Consider the following 16,203-nt stretch of genomic DNA (forward strand, 5'->3'; position numbering starts at 1 on the left):
TAGTGGCACATGCCTGTAATCCCAGTTACTCGGGAGACTCAGGTTGCAGTGAGCCGAGAACATGCCACTGCACTCCAGCCTGGGTGACACAGCAAGACTGTCTCAAAAAAAAAAAAAAAGTTTTTTCCTAAGAAACAAATGCCAAAGTATGAAAATTCAAAAAATACAGAATTTTAATCTTATTTAACAAAATTTAGGTTATCACTAGCTATGCCCTGACTTCCAAAATGAATAAATGAATTGTGTTGATTTTTGTGAGACACACAAGTTTTCTTTCAACATTGCATAATAGCATAATGTAACATTTTTCTCATGTTTGACTTAATATTACAAAAGACTTTTTTTTTTTAAATAAATACTTAAGGCTTCACCAGTTTCTTCAGAGCCTCCCTTCCTGATCATTTGTTACTCAAATTATTCTTTTTTGAAGTATCTTCCTCTCACCTTAATTTTGGATTGTTATCTAGTCTGACTGTGTCAGATCTTTATTTTTCAGTGGCTTTGCCTGTGATAAAAGCAGTTCTTTAACATTATTTTCACCACATTCACGAAGTCCTGCAATCTTGGAAAGATTTGCCATTTACATTGTATTTTTGCATGTTTACTACTTGGTAAATTAGTCAGAGACTGATGGATGAAGACATTGGATGGGTAGGAATAGATGTTGGTGTTAAATAACGATGGAGTGGAGACTGACTTTCTAAGTGGTTAATAAATGAGTGGATATATATACTTATTTGTGTGTAGGTACATATACAGTTGTTATGGTGACTTTTATTTTCTTCTATGACCTTATAACTGTGGAGACTTAAATAACAAATACTTGGACAATGAGGACTCCATATTTTTTTCCTGCAAACTAAGTTACTGATGTTTTTATGCTTAATTTACACAATTATATTTTTAAATTTATAGAAAAAAATACTCAAAATTTTCTATAAAAATATACTAAAAATTAGCATTTTGTTTTAGAAAATAAAACTATAATTATGGCTGTACTTTCAGTGCTTGTTTAGATTCTGTGTGATTGCTTAAGTTAAATTCTGAATAAGTAATTTTAAATGGAATGTATATGTATCTTCTATATGGCAGTTCTACTTAATGTTGTCATTTATGATTATCTAAATTGTGAAAGCTAAGCCTATTAACATTTTTATTGGTATTTCAGACAGGGGAAAAACTTTTAGAACTGAATGGACACACTCAAAAGATAACAGCTATTATTACATTTCCTTCCTTGGAATCTTGTGAAGAAAAAAATCAACTCATCTTGACAGCCTCTGCTGATAGAACAGTTATTGTATCCTTTAATCTGGAAGAAATGAACAAGCTGTAGTGGCCTAAGGAGCCACTACATACATTATTAGTCTTTAGCTGATAGGGTCTTGTCTGTATATTCTTGTTATAGCAAAAATGATTTTTGTTCTGTTACTTATAAGATACCATTTATTAGGTATCTGGAAAGTATTAGACTGGAAATAGGAGGTTAAGGCTTGTTATTGATGGAAACTCCATGACTATTGCTGTTCTTTCCAGAGTTACTCTGTCAGGTTGTATAAAATTGATGAAATGGGAAAATGTGGACTTAAAAATAATTTATTTTACTATCTCAGTTTGCTTTTCAATTTAGGGAAACAACGATGAGTTGGACTGGAGAATAATTTACATTTTTTTCCCCCACTATACATCAGAAGAAACCAAATGGTCCCAACCCATAAAAATCTTTTGAGCATCTGAGTCTGATAGAAAAGTGAATTACTGTTTGTTCAGTGTGTAATATTTAATAATTAAAAACAATTTTATAAAAGTAAAATTACTTTTTCTTTACCCATACTTTTAGGTAAAAAGTTAAGATGGGATAGCAGTAGTAAAGTGCTTATGTGTAACAGGCATTGTTCTAATTGTTTTACATATATTAACTCATTTAATCTTTAAAATTAGCCCTTTGACATAGGTATTTTTAATTCTTTTTTTTTTTTTTTTTGAGATAGAGTTTCACTCTTATTGCCCAGGCTGGAGTGCAATGGCGTGATCTTTACTCACTGCAACCTCTGCCTCCTGGGTTCAAGCGATTCTCCTGCTTCAGACTCCCGAGTAGCTGGGATTACAGGCCTGTGCCACCACGCCCAGCTAATTTTGTATTTTTAGTAGAGATGAGGTTTCACTCTGTTGGTCAGGCTGGTCTCGAACTCCTGACCTCAGGTGATCCACCCACCCTGCCCTCCCACAATGCTGGGATTATAGGCATGAGCCACTGCGCCCGGCCTTATTTTTAATTATTCTTATTTACAGATGAAGAAATAGAGTCACAAAGAGGCTAAGTAACTTTCCCAAGGCACACAGCCAGTGTAGGGCAGAACTGGCAAGTCTGACTGCAGAGTCAGAGCCCTGAACCACTGCACTTCATAAAATGTTTTCTGTAAACAAACTCAGCCCTTTAATATCTGTATGAGGAATTGGCTTGGTGAAGTCCAGAGTCAAGTGCTATGGATAACTGTTGTCTTTCATTACTTTTATTTTTTTAAAAGAGGTTGTCAGATTAATTTTTTTTTTTTTTTGAGACAGAATCTCGCTGTTGCCCAAGCTGGAGTGCAGTAGCACAATCTCGGCTCACTGCAGCCTCCACCTCCCAGGTTCAAGTGATTCTTCTGCCTCAGCCACCCAAGTAGCTGGGACTACAGGCGCCTGCCACCACATTCGGCTAATTTTTTTGTATTTTTAGTAGAGACGGGGTTTCACCATATTGGCCAGGCTGGCCTCGAACTCCTGACTTCGTGATCTGCCCGCCTTGGCATCCCAAAGTGCTGGGATTACTGGCATGAGCCACTGTCTCCGGTCATATTAATTTTTAAAAGTATATGCTTATCTGAAAGTTCTGTTTAAACAGTTTCAAGCATTGGTGAAGTTTTGGAGTAAGCCCAAAAGTATAGGTGTTTCTTAGGCTCTTATAGAACCAAGATACAGACTTTAACATGCTTTAAATGAGTTCATCAACTGAAGTGCTTTCTAGACAGATTGTTCATAGCTGAAAAAATGTCAAGAAAAGGTTTAAATGGGGATAAACTCTCTATACATACATACATATATACATACACACATATATGTATGTTTGTGTGTGATTATGATACAGCGTAAACAAGGGCATAAAATTCTCTCAGATGGTTAGGTCAGAGTTGCTTTATTACTACTCTGTAGAGGCAAATATGGGATAAAGCTCTCTTTTTCAGTATCAGTGTAATCTTTGCAAAAATAGAATTTAAAATACCATATTAGACCACTCCTAAGACACTATAGCAATATTTTGAGGCAGTGATTAAAATTACATACAGAAGTTAGTAGCTGGTACAGTGTCACTATGAATTTTACCTGTAAATGATAGTATGGACTCATTTCCTTTGCTGAGTGATTTTTGTTGTTAGAAAAAAATTCTAGGCTGCTTATTTGGCAGTCTCTCTTACCCAAATGAATTCTAAATTTACTCTGCTTGGGTTTTTACTACAGGTTGAGCATCCCTAATCTGAAAATTCAAAATCTGAAATGCTCCAAAATCCAAGACCTTTTAAGCACTGATGTGATGCCACAAGTGGAAAATCTTATACCTGACATCATGTGACAGGTTGCAGTCAAAATTTTGTTTAATGCACAAAATTACCAAAAATATTGTATAAAACTACCTTCAGGCTATATGTATAAGGTGTATATGAAAAATAAATGAATTTTGTGTTTAGACTTGGGTTCAGTCCCCAAAATAGCTCATTAGGTATATGCACATATTCCAAAATCCAAAAAAAATCAGAAACACTTCTGGTCTTAAGCATTTTGGATAAGGGATACCCAACCTGTAAAAACTAACTTCCTTAATTAAATACTGAAGGTAGATAATTTTTTAGAGCGATAGCCTTAGGAGCTCAGGTTACTGAATATTAAATGTTCTGCTTGTGAATAGTGAAATAAGTGAAAAGGCTGTGAGATACTACAAGAATTCTGGTAAATATAAGGCCAGAAAACATTTCCTAATTACTGGGAGGATTTTTTGTATGCTAGCAGTTTTAGTGTGTTATATACATAAAGTGTAATTCTCATGATAATCTAGCTCCATCTAAAGCATGACATAGAATATAGATGGTCCCCAACCTAGGGTGGTTTGACTTACAGTTTTTCAACTTTATGATGGTGTGAAAGGGAGGTGCATTAAGTAGAAGCTGTACTTTGAATTTTGAAGTCTGATATTTTCTCACACTAGTGATGCATGGGATGATAGTCTTTCCCAGTGCTGGGCAGCAGCAGCCTGGAGCTGCAGCTCCTTCCTAGTCAGCTATAAGATCACAAGGGTAAACAGCCTTACTCTACAGTGTACTGTGTTGCCAGATGACTTTTTTTTTTGCCCAACTATAGGCTTATGTAAATGTTCTGAGCACATATAAGTTAGGCCAGGCTAAGCTATGATGTTTGATAGATGTGTTAAATGCATTTTGACTTAGGATATTTTCCACTTAGAATGGGTTTATTGTGGGACATAACTACTTTAAGTCAAGGCACATCTGTATAATAAAAATATAACAAAAGGCATTGGCCATGATAAGGTCAACTAGTTTGTGAAATTAGTTTCAATTTTTAATACATGCATATACATTTGTATACGTAGTACATACATGTATGTAAATTGTTTTCAGACATGGTGTAAAATGTATTTCTTACTATAGGAAATGGTGTAAAAGTTTGAAAATCACTGTGCTTAAGTCAAACTGAACTTGGATGTTTTATGAGAGGCCCTCTAATTATATTAAATGCATATACAGGTAATAGTAATACACTGTTAGTGTCTTCTCGAATCAAGATAACAGTAGTAAATCATGCTATCCATATTATAGGGAGCTTTCAGTAAATATTAATGGACATGATAGTTTTTGGTATAAGTACTTTATGCTTATTAGATTATGGTAGGCTATTCTGGAGAATAAACTTTAAACAGTTGGAATATTTAGTGCTTGCAAAGATTCAGTACTTCAGACCATTCATTATGTTGGCATTTTCAAATAATTTGATAGTAAAATTTACCTCAAACTTATTTTAGATCATAAGCCTGCTTTGCTAAGTCGATGACTCACTATATGAATTCATTTTTGTGGTGGTATAAACGCTAAGTATTTTGTGTTTGATTTAAAGATTTTCTAACTGCTTAACATTTGTGGCTTAATTGTTAATTAGAAAAGTTATAATTAAGATTTTAAAATTCTGTTTAGAAATTATTTCTTAACATAAATTTAGGTGTGGGATGGTGATACTACCAGACAAGTTCAGAGAATATCATGCTTCCAGTCTACTGTAAAGGTAAAATCTTAAGTAAATATGAGTTTTTATGACAATCTATTTTTGTCTCAGAAGACATGGTTTAAAGAGTTAGATGAAATTACTTTTGTGGGTCTTATGAATTATTTCTTTCCACACACTTGTAGTCATTTGCTTCGTGTAAGATCAGATTTTTGAGAGCACATGTATTAAGTGTTAGAATGTTTCAATTTGAAATTAGAGCAAGGGATAATCCCAATAGCAAGATAAGGAAAAAAGGTAGTACCTGATATGTTTTTTGTAGGTAGTTCCAGGAAGAGATATTACTTGCAGAATGACCATAATAGTAGCTGGTCTGTTTTCTTTATACTTTGAATTTAAAATATAGAGTTATTTGTCCCATGACCTTTGCCTTCTCTAAGGTCACAAAGGCAAGACATGTCAGTTACTTAGTTTCAAAACTAAAAATCTTACCTGGCTAATTTGCTGCTACTGTTAGTTTTATTCCTTTTACAAACAATTATTAATTGGGGCTTATGATACGACAGAAGCTCTGCTACGTTTTAGAGAAACAAACATAGATAAGACTTGGTTGCTTGTGATTCCTGCAGAAATTAAGTGTTCAGAGAAAGTGCCACTGTTTTTTAGTAATGTAAGCAAGTTTTGGAAAAGATAGTAGTAGCAGTAGATGTTCCCTCAGTTACTTTAAGGATAACTGATCTCCATATTGGAGCTCTTTTGTTTCTTTTTTTTCTTAATGTAAAAAGAATTGCTGTGTGCCAATAGGTAGAATAGTTCATCTTTTCCCAAAAAGGCAGAATCTCTGGTAGCCATCTCATGGCACTGTGCTGTTCAAAATATCAACTTAGTCAAGTTTCAGGGGAAGAAAGTGCCATGTACTATATATACTTTTATCTAACTTAACAGTGGATTTTTTAAGAAGGCATTAAAAAGTATTGATTTGATTAAAATCTCTATACTTTATGTGACCTGAAATGATGCGCCTTTTACATTCCTTTAAAAATATTCTTGCTATCTGAAAAACTAAGGTCGTTAAGTTTCCAATGAAAATATGTGGCTTGAAGGAACAAAGAGAAAAAAATTTAATGTATTTGGGGGAAATTCCTTTTGGTAAACTGTATTATGAACTGGTTATAGGAACTGGTCACTAAAAAAGTATCTTATTCCAATATAGTGAAAGTAGTTTTAAAAGGGGTTTTACTGTAATGTGAATCAGCTAGATATTTGTGTCTGTTTTCTCTTGCTGTGATCCTGTTTCACATAAAAATTGTTAAAAAATAGCATTGCACTCATTTAGTTCAGTGGTTCAGTTGTTCTTGAATAGTTTATCCAAGAAATTTATATCCCTAATATGAGAAATACTATCATTTATTTTTTGAACTAACAAAATTTTTTATAAGGGTTGATGTTAGCAAGGAGATAGTGAAATTGGCATTTTATTGCATATTGAGACTATAAATTGATATGATCTTCCCGGAAGGCAGTTTGGCATTATGAATGAATCTAAATAAATTATTATATGCATTAATCCAGTGATCATTCTAGAAAACTCTTTAAAGGAAATGATCAGAAAATAGGGCAGAAATTTATGAACAGAAATGTGTACTACAAATACATTTTTATAAATGGATGATTGGAAGTGCCCTAAATGTCTTATAAGAAAATACATTATGGTAGATATATATACTAAAATTTATATTTCAGAAGAATATTAAAAGAGGAAAATGCTAGTGGTAAAATGTTAAGTAACAAAAACATATATTATCCTCAACAAAATATTATCAAACCAAATTCAGCAACATCTAAAAAGAATTATACACCATGACTAAGCAAGATTTATCCCTGGAATAAGCTTAGTTTAACATCTGAAAATTCATCAGTGAAATACACCATAGTAAGAATAAAGGACAAAAACCACAGGATCATCTCAACAGAAACAGAGAAAGCATTTGACAAACTCCAACACCCTTTCATGATAAAAATACTCAACAAACTAGGAATAGATGAGAATTTCCTCAACCTAATAAAGGGCTTCTGTGAAAATCTCAAGGCTAATTTCGTATTAATGGTGAAAGGCTAGGCTGGGTGTGGTAGTTCATGCCTGCAATCCCAGCGCTTTGGGAGACTAAGGTGGGTGGATTGCTTGAGCTCAGGAGTTCAAGACCAGCCTGAGCAACATGGTGAAACTTCTCTACAAAAAAAAAAAAGAAAGAAAAATTAGCCAGGTCTGGTGGCACATGTCTGTAATCCCAGTTATTTGGGAGGCTGAGGTGGAAGGATCACTTGAGTCCAGGAGTTCGAGGCTGCAGTGAGTTGTAATTGTGCCACTGCACTGTAGCCTGGGCGATAGAGCAAGACCCTGTCTCAAAAAAAAATAATAAAATAAAAATTTTAAAAAATGGTGAAAGACAAATAATTTCCCCCAAAGATCAGGCACAAGATAAGGATGTCTGCTCTCAGCACATCTGTTTAACATTGTACTGGAGGTTCTAGCCAGGGCAGTTGGACAATAAAAAAGATAAATGACATCCATATTGGAAAGGAAGAAATAAAACTGTCTCTATTCCCAAGTGACATGATCTTGTGTATATAGAAAATCCTAAGTCCACAACCAAACTATTGAGGCTAGTAAATGGATTTAGCAAGGTTTCAGGATATAATATCAACACACAGAAATCAATTGTATTTCTATTCACTAGCAATGAACATTCCAAAAATTAAGGAACAATTCCATTTACAGTTGCATCCAAAAGAATAAAATACTCAGAAATAGATTTAGTCTGGGCGGGGTGGCTTATGCCTATAATCCTAGCACTTTGGGAGGCCAAGGTGGGAGGATTGCTTGAGGTCAGGAGTTCACGACTAACCTGGCCAACATAGCAATACCCCATCACTATTAAAAGAAATTTGAAGTAGTATGAGACTTATATACCAAAAACTACAAAACATTGTTGAAAGATATTAAAGATCTAAATAAATGGAAAGACATCCTGAGTGAATGGATCAGATTTACTATTGTTATGATTCCACCACTACCCACATTGATCTACAGATTGAACCCAATCTTTATCAAAATTGTAGCTGGCTTGTTTTTTTGTTTTTGTTTTTTTTTTGAGAAATTTACAAGCTGATCCTAAAATTCATATGGGAGTGCAAGGGACCCAGAATAGCCGAAACAATCTTAAAATGGAAAAACAAAGTTCCAAGACACACTTCCCAATTTCAAAACTTAATATGAAGCTACAGTAGTCAAGACAGTGTGATATTGGCATAATGACAGACATGCAGATCAATGGAACCGAATTAAAGGCCCAGAAGTAAAGTCTCACATAGCCAATTGATTTTTTGACAAGAGCGCCAAGAACCTTTAATGGGAGAAAAAATAGTCTCTTCAAAAAATGATGCTGTGTCAATTGGACATCCACATACAAAATAATGAAATTTTATCCCTACCACATATCATATCCAAAAGTTAACTCAAAACGGGTCAAAGACCCAAATGTAAGAGCTGAAACTACAAAAATCTTGGAAGAAATATAGGCGTACATCTCTGTGACCTTGGGCTAGGTATCTTAAATATGATATCAAAAGCATATCAACAAACAATAAAAAAAGATAAATTGGACCTCATCAGAATGAAAAGTTTTGTGCTTCAAAGTGAAAAGACAACATACAGAATTGGAGAAAATATTTTAAAATTGTGTATCTGATAAGGGACTTGTGTCTACAATATATGAAGAATTTAATAAAAAAGCAAATACTCCAATTAAAAATAGACAAGATTTGAAAGAAAGAAATTTCTCCAAAGAAGATAAACAAATGGCAAATAAGCACATGAAAAAGAGGTTCAACATCATTAGTCATTAGAGAAATGCAAGTCAAAACCACACAAAACCACAGTGAAATACTATTTCCTACATACTAGAGTGGCTAATATCTAAAAGACAAGTGTTGGTAAGAATGTGGAGCAATTGTAACCTTCATACATTGCTGGTGGGATCTAGAATGATACAATACAGCCACCTTGGAAAACAGTTTAAACAGAATTATCATTTGACCCAGCAGTCTTACTCCTTGGTATATCCCCAAGAGATATGAAAATGTAAGTTCATATAAAAATGTGTACATGATTGTTCATAGCAACATTATTAATAATAGTCAAAAATGGAAACAATCTATATGTCCATCAGCTGATGAATAAACACAATGTATATCCACACAGTGGAATACTATTTGGCAATAAAAAGAAATGAAACACTGGCATTAAAAATTCAGAGATTAGACAGGGTAGGACCACTAGAAATATAAACTGCATTGGTTATTTTCAACTCTTTTTAATCCAACAGTTTTAAAAGCAGCCTAGGCAAGATTACCAGAACCTCTGCCTTTTATTTTCTGTTCTTCTCTCTCACTCTTGCCCTTGTCTGACTCAGAGTCAGTGGGCGAGGAGAGTACTATTAAAGGTAAAGGGCTTATATGGTACTTGAAACACTCACTTTCCTGAGTCTACCAAATGTATAGAATTGAGAAGACTTGGGCGTTATTTATTCTAAAGATACAGAGAAACTAAGGTCATAGTTTCAATTTGATTTAAAAAGGAGTTTAAGCAATTGTGTATTAGTAATTTATTACTGAGTAACAAATTACCTCAAAACTTAGTGGCTTAAAACAATAAACATTTGTCATTTCACAGTGTTTGTGATTAGGACTAGAGAGCATCTTATCTGGGTGGTTCTGGCTCAGGGCCTCTCCTGAGGCTCCTGCTATCTGAAGGCCTGACTGCGGTGGAGGAGCTGCCTCCCAGGAGGCTCACCTACGTGCTTGGCAAGTTAGTGCTGTTTGTTGCCCAGAAGCCTCAGCTCTTTGCTACATGGACCTTTCTCCATGTGACTGCTTTAGTGTCTTCACCTTAGAGCACGTGATCCAAGAGAGAACAAGGAGGAGGCCACAGTATCTTTTATGACTTAGTCTTGTAAGTCACACACCATTCCTCTTGCCAGAATCTGTTTGGTAGAAGCTAGTCACTTAGTAGTGCCCACATGATCTACTAAGGAGAAATAAGCTCCACCTAGTGAAGGAAGGGGTTAAAGAACTTGTGGATATATTTTTAAACCACTGAACAATGACTGCTTCAGTTTCTAACCTGATATACATTTCAAATAAATTTTGCAGTGTTTAACTGTTCTTCAGAGACTAGATGTTTGGCTTTCTGGTGGGAATGACCTGTGTGTGTGGAACCGAAAATTAGATCTCCTGTGTAAGACTAGCCACCTTTCTGATACAGGTAAAAAACATCAAGGTAATTTTGAACTATGATTGACAGACTAGAAGACACAGCAGATCTTCAGAGAGACTTTCCATAAGTAGAAACGTCAATATAGGGGATTTTTCTTTTTCAGTTCTGAAGATAACAGGTAGCCATATTCAATTCAGATCGGGGTTGTGTAAAATATATTTTTATCCTGAATCAGGAGGAGAAGACTCCACTCAAGAACAACCTTTTCCAATGCTCTTGGGCTGTTTTCCTGAACTGTGTTTGGTGAGCACGCTGATACCTAGAAGCAGACCCTTACAACTTTACAGTAGCATTTGTGGGGTCATTAACTTTGAATAAATGCCTAAGGATGACCTCTTTTTACAATTGTCCTTACCAAAAAGATCATATATGTGCAAGCTTACTGATAAAGTTTCATTTTCTCACAATTCTGTGTACATACGATTTTGGTTTCAATAGAAAAAAATAATCAAATCAGTTTTGACTTTCTGATACCAAGGATCTTAAAAAATAAAATCTATTTTTAGAGTAAAATATTTAAATGAGTAGATTTTAATAACAACCTTGAAGTCACACTAACTATTGTTATTTCTAAAAATAATCAAATGAGCCTGGGTATCCTAGAAGGAACATTGTTGTGCATGTTGTTGATATTTCAGTGGTAGCAGGAGTCCTGTGAATTGAATTTAGTTACTAATAGGAGCTAGCTTAGCTCCACGTAGATATTTTAAAGTATCAGAAACATAATGAGTTAGGAAAACTAAATCCATACATTGCTAGGGTTTACAATTTAACCACTCAGTTCAACATTTGATTACTAATAGTCTTGCTCAAATCTAGAATATATTTCCCTGTTTACTATTATCATGAATTATGTGTCTTTATGTTCATTTTTCTCTCTCTTTCACTAGCCTGTGGTTTTCATGAATTTTATTTTGGTAAAGTTATATTGTAAAATGTTGAAATTGGGGCTGAAAAGAATCTTCTGTGTGTTCCTGGAAATAGCCACCTCTTATTGCAGTCTCCCTTTGTTTTGCAAGTTATCTTTCAGTACTATATATTAAATCATTACAATACTGCCATTTATCAGCATCTCAAGAGTTAACAGAAGGCTTTGAGGGTATCTATGGGAAAGCCTTGAGAAGGCCATGGGTTACCATTGGTGAGCTGTTCATCATTTGGGTTTTCCAAATTACTGGAGGCCAGATTGTTAATAGTGTTATTAGATCCTTATGTCATGATGTCCTTTCATAAGCCCTGCTTGATTTATGGACTGGTGGAGCTTTTACAAGCAGTTATTCTGTGTTTGGAAATAAGCAAAGATAATCTTAGTCAATGTGATACAATTGAAGGAGCCCTGGACTAAAACACAGGGCATCCGTGTCCTTTCCAGTAATAAGTTTTGTGATTCTGAGTATTAGGTTGCTACATCTGGATTGTTGGGCTTCTAGTATTTTCACATATAATTTAGTGAAAGATTTTTTAACAAGCTGTTTTCTGCATTTAGAATTCTTCTCTTGCTACCCACCCTGCTGTTCTCCCATGTCCTCTGCCTTCTCTGTACCATTCCTTTGCCTTCCTTGCAGCACCATTTCCTCCTCCTTGTACATGGGAAAATACAAAATCTACTGTTAAAATATGCCTATGTGGAGAAAAATCTTGGCCAGAAATACTATCCAAATCACAACAGTCAGTCCTTTGATGGATGGGAAGGATAAGCAAATGACTAGACCGTTTTCTACACTTGCATATATATTATAAATTACATATATATCATAATGGAAAAATTAAACAGGTTTTTTTTTTTGCCAACACGTGGTGGTTCTAATATATCAACTCTTTTATTCATACTGACAGAAGCAAAATTGTAACATGCCTTGTAGAAGTTATAGTTACGCTAAAATCATTAACCTCTTTACTTAAATAAGTGAAATGTGTTAGAATGTTGAATCTGATTCTTTCATTAGTAGAAGAAAATTTTTACATGTATTAGTGGATCACAAACATGCTATTTGAAGGCTGCTTTCTTAGCTGCTGACTGTTGGCTAGTTCATTCAGTGCCAGGGAGCCTGCTCAGGCTTCTAAAGTTTACATGAAGGAAAACCCCAATTTTACATCACTTTTGAGCTAGCCATCTTGTAAATGGGTGATGGTGATTATCTTAAGGGATCCCTGGTAAATAAGTGTGAATTGCTGAATCTACCACTTTATCACAACAGTAAAAAAAAGTACAAAAAAACCCAACCCCATATTCTGCTCTTAATAAATCAATAATGTCTTCCAAAAGTCTCAGAAACTTACATTTAACAATCATTTTCCATGAGTAAGCAAGCAAGGAAGTGTGTGTGGAGCTAGTTCTGTGTGCTTTATCTTCTTTATGGAAAACGACTGACATAAAACTGAGAATGTTTTTGTTTTTGATATAATCTGTGAGAAAAATAATTTGAACTTTGTTTTATATGTTTTTGGAGGTATTAGTGCTTTGGTTGAAATACCTAAGAACTGTGTTGTGGCAGCAGTTGGCAAAGAACTGAGTGAGTATGAATTTTTTTCTTTTTGTGTATTTTGAACGAGAATTGTATACACATGCTGGAAGGACTAAAGTAATTTTTTATTTAAGGGACATTGCGTGTGCCCCACTCTTGGCTTCTTGGGATTGTTGAAGTGATACAGAGACTAAGACATTTTCAGGATGTTAGGCCAGGTTTCTTTTTCTTATCAGTGTTTTAATCAGTATGTTAGCTTGGTTAAAGTTTATTGCTTGTTATTCCAAAATTCCAGTCTCAAGATCACTTCGTAATATTCCAACTAAAGTAGAATTTCCCATAAGTTCAATGTGTATCAGAAAGAGTTCTCTTTTCTATTGACTGAAAAACCTTCTTTTGACAACCACAGTTTGAATATGAGTGGCTGTCAGGATTAAATAACCTGGTTAGAGATTTGTAGTTTGGTAAAATATTGTCAGAGACACAGAAAGAAGCATGGCATGACCTATCTTCTAGAGAGAAATGTGAGAAAGAAAAGATACTTTTGTAATTTGAAAAGGACATGATCTCTGAGACTTGTCACTTCTCAGATGTTAGTCATCCTAATCTTTGAGCATCCACAGCACCTGGTCCAGTGGCGTATTTTTAAAACACTCAGTACATTGATGGTAAGCCTGTTTATAAACAAGTCTCTCTCCCACTCTAGACTGAGCATTTGTGACCGGGCCTTATTCACATTTGGTACGTAGAGTTCCTGGAACATAAATGTTTAGTAAATGATGATAGAATCACGTCTGTGGATTTTATTATGGGTTTTCTGTATTGATTAAAGTTAGGATTTATACTAGTTTAAATAAAACTGTATTTGTTAAAGTCAGATAATGAGTAAAGCAACACATTGAACATTACTATAGTCAGAAGAACTGTATGATATGTAAACATTATAAGACATACTCAGAGAATTTATAATGGTATATGCCTAGGAATCAGAAGCTTTTTAAAAAAGAAGCTGCTTATGTCTTCACTGAGTTGAAGTTAAACTTGGATTTGCAGCTTATTCTGTAGCAATGCTTACATGAGTAAGAGACATGAGTAGAGAAAGCTGATGGTGGAGGTGATTGAGGGATGTGGGCTAGTCACTGATTAGGGAGGGAGTGAGCTGAGATAGCCAGACATCCATTGAAACCCTAGAGAGAATGGGAGCTTCACTGTTTGGAAAAGTCAGTAAAGGAAGAGAGTTCTTCAGGACACATTCAGTATGGGTTTTAGTAGATCATCTCAAACATCTCAAGCATTTGAAAGAAATAGTTTAAAGTAGTATGAATAAGGCTTTTTTTTGGAGATGGGTTTTTCAGTATGGTAGGTATTTTTCACTTAATGAAATGCTTGTTTTTAGAGCAGGAGTAGTATTTTATCCTCTTAGAGCATTGTAATAAAATTTTATCTGTCTTTTCATTTAGTAATTTTCAGGTTGGTAGCACCCACAGAAGGATCACTAGAATGGGATATTCTTGAAGTTAAGCGCCTCCTTGATCACCAGGATAATATTCTCTCATTGATTAATGTCAATGGTAAGCTCATTGTGTACATTTATTATGTACAGTTTTGTGCTTGTTAACACAACCTGCTCTGAACACGAGCCTTGCTTAGTTCTGGGATTCTATAATAAGTCACTAAAATAATGGGATTGTCATTCTCTTTTACTCTGAAGTTTTAGCCGGTGGAGCTGAGCAAGTTTCCTAGATTGCTAGGTCTAAGATTTAGGGACAAGGAAAATAGTGTAAGGCAGAGAAAATAGAGGAGAACATAATGATCTCAGGCACTGCTTGGTAGCTGTGGGATGACTGTCACAGGCTGTTTCAGCATTTTTGGCAGCTGTTTCTGGCTAGTTCCTCTTTTGTAGAGAGATTGGAAATATGCCCTTTTGTCTTGCTGTCCACACCATACAATATCACATAGCAAGTTACACACTTACACTAGAATGAGCAGGATTCAAGCCAGTTGTAATCCTGGTTGAAGACTCTCAAAGAATAATACCAAACTAAAGTAAAAGTCTGCAGAAAATGGGTCATGTCTTCCCTTCCTCGTGGTGGGGGTTTTGACCTGCTGTACATCCTATTTGGCTTCCTAAATGATTTTAATGAGTATCTCCTGTGAGCTAAATCTGACATCAGATGGCAAGATCACAAACCACTGATCTTGACATTCAGTTCACTTGCAGATAAGTGACAGCTTATATCATCAGAACTGTGCTGGGTGATCTGTGTATGAAGTCACATGAGAGGGCTTTTGGTGGCTTCAGTTTGATAGTCTGGTGGAGCCTGCAGGACGATACTGTAAGGATGCTTGGGAGTATGATGTAGTGGGAGGGCTAGACAGCACCCCAGCAACATATCTCCCTGAGGCCTGGCTTGGCTTTGTTTTTGTTTGTTTGTTTTTGTTTGTTTGTTTGTTTGTTTTGAGATGGAGTCTCCCTGTGTTGCCCAGGCTGGAGTTCAGTGGCATGGTCTCGACTCACTGCAACCTCTGCCTCCCGGGTTCAAGCGATTCTTCTGCCTCAGCCTCCCAAATAGCTGGGACTACAGGCGCATAGCACCATGCCCAGCTAATTTTTGTATTTTTAGTAGAGACGGGGTTTCTCCATATTGGCCAGGCTGGTCTCGAACTCCTGACCTCATGATCCACCTGCCTCAGCCTCCCACAGTGCTGAGATTACAGGCATGAGCCACCAAGCCCAGCCGGCTTTGTTTTTAAGTAGTATTTTGTGTGAATGTGAGACAAAGGGGAGCAAGGGGCACAGAGAGTACCAAGTCTAGTCTCCATTTGTGTCCATTCAGTCACATGTTCAGATACACCAGTAAGAATGTCCCTCCCAGCTCCAAAATCTTCCTCCCAAATAGCCATCTTATTGTAAAACTCAGCTGCAGGTCTTTCTAAGGACTAGATTGTCTGTGTTGATAGAAATAACAATGGTTGCTGGTGTCCCTTTAATTTTCTCTGGGGGCTCTTTTTCTCTAGCCATGGATGGAGACAGCACAGAAGGCAAGTTCTTATTTGGGAAGCCCTCTGAAGCCTCATTGGTGACACTGAGTCTTAAGTCTCAAGTTCCCAGGGCTGCTGAGAAAAGCCCAG

The 16,203-nt window shown here is 35.6% G+C and overlaps 1 protein-coding gene across 18 annotated transcripts in view; it reads left to right on the plus strand.

Moving 5' to 3' along the window:
• The window catches only part of WDR41 (WD repeat domain 41), a 202,394-nt gene that overhangs the window by 162,674 nt on the left and 23,517 nt on the right, over nucleotides 1-16,203 (plus strand). For 14 of the 18 annotated variants that reach the window (XR_010131743.1, XR_010131734.1, XR_010131735.1 and 11 more), the window contains exons 4-8: nucleotides 1,169-1,300; nucleotides 5,269-5,331; nucleotides 10,483-10,594; nucleotides 13,057-13,119; nucleotides 14,532-14,642. Coding sequence is in view for 5 of the 18 variants with exons in the window: in XM_055366988.2 (XP_055222963.1) it covers nucleotides 1,169-1,300; nucleotides 5,269-5,331; nucleotides 10,483-10,594; nucleotides 13,057-13,119; nucleotides 14,532-14,642 (481 nt within the window). In the remaining 13 variants the exon portion in view is untranslated. The remainder of the gene's footprint in view (nucleotides 1-1,168; nucleotides 1,301-5,268; nucleotides 5,332-10,482; nucleotides 10,595-13,056; nucleotides 13,120-14,531; nucleotides 14,643-16,203) is intronic. The other 4 variants (XR_010131744.1, XR_010131745.1, XM_063700674.1 and 1 more) reach the window with 1 other exon arrangement.

This window comes from Gorilla gorilla, chromosome 19, assembly GCF_029281585.2.
Source record: "Gorilla gorilla gorilla isolate KB3781 chromosome 19, NHGRI_mGorGor1-v2.1_pri, whole genome shotgun sequence".
Classification (NCBI taxonomy): Eukaryota; Metazoa; Chordata; class Mammalia; order Primates; family Hominidae; genus Gorilla; species Gorilla gorilla.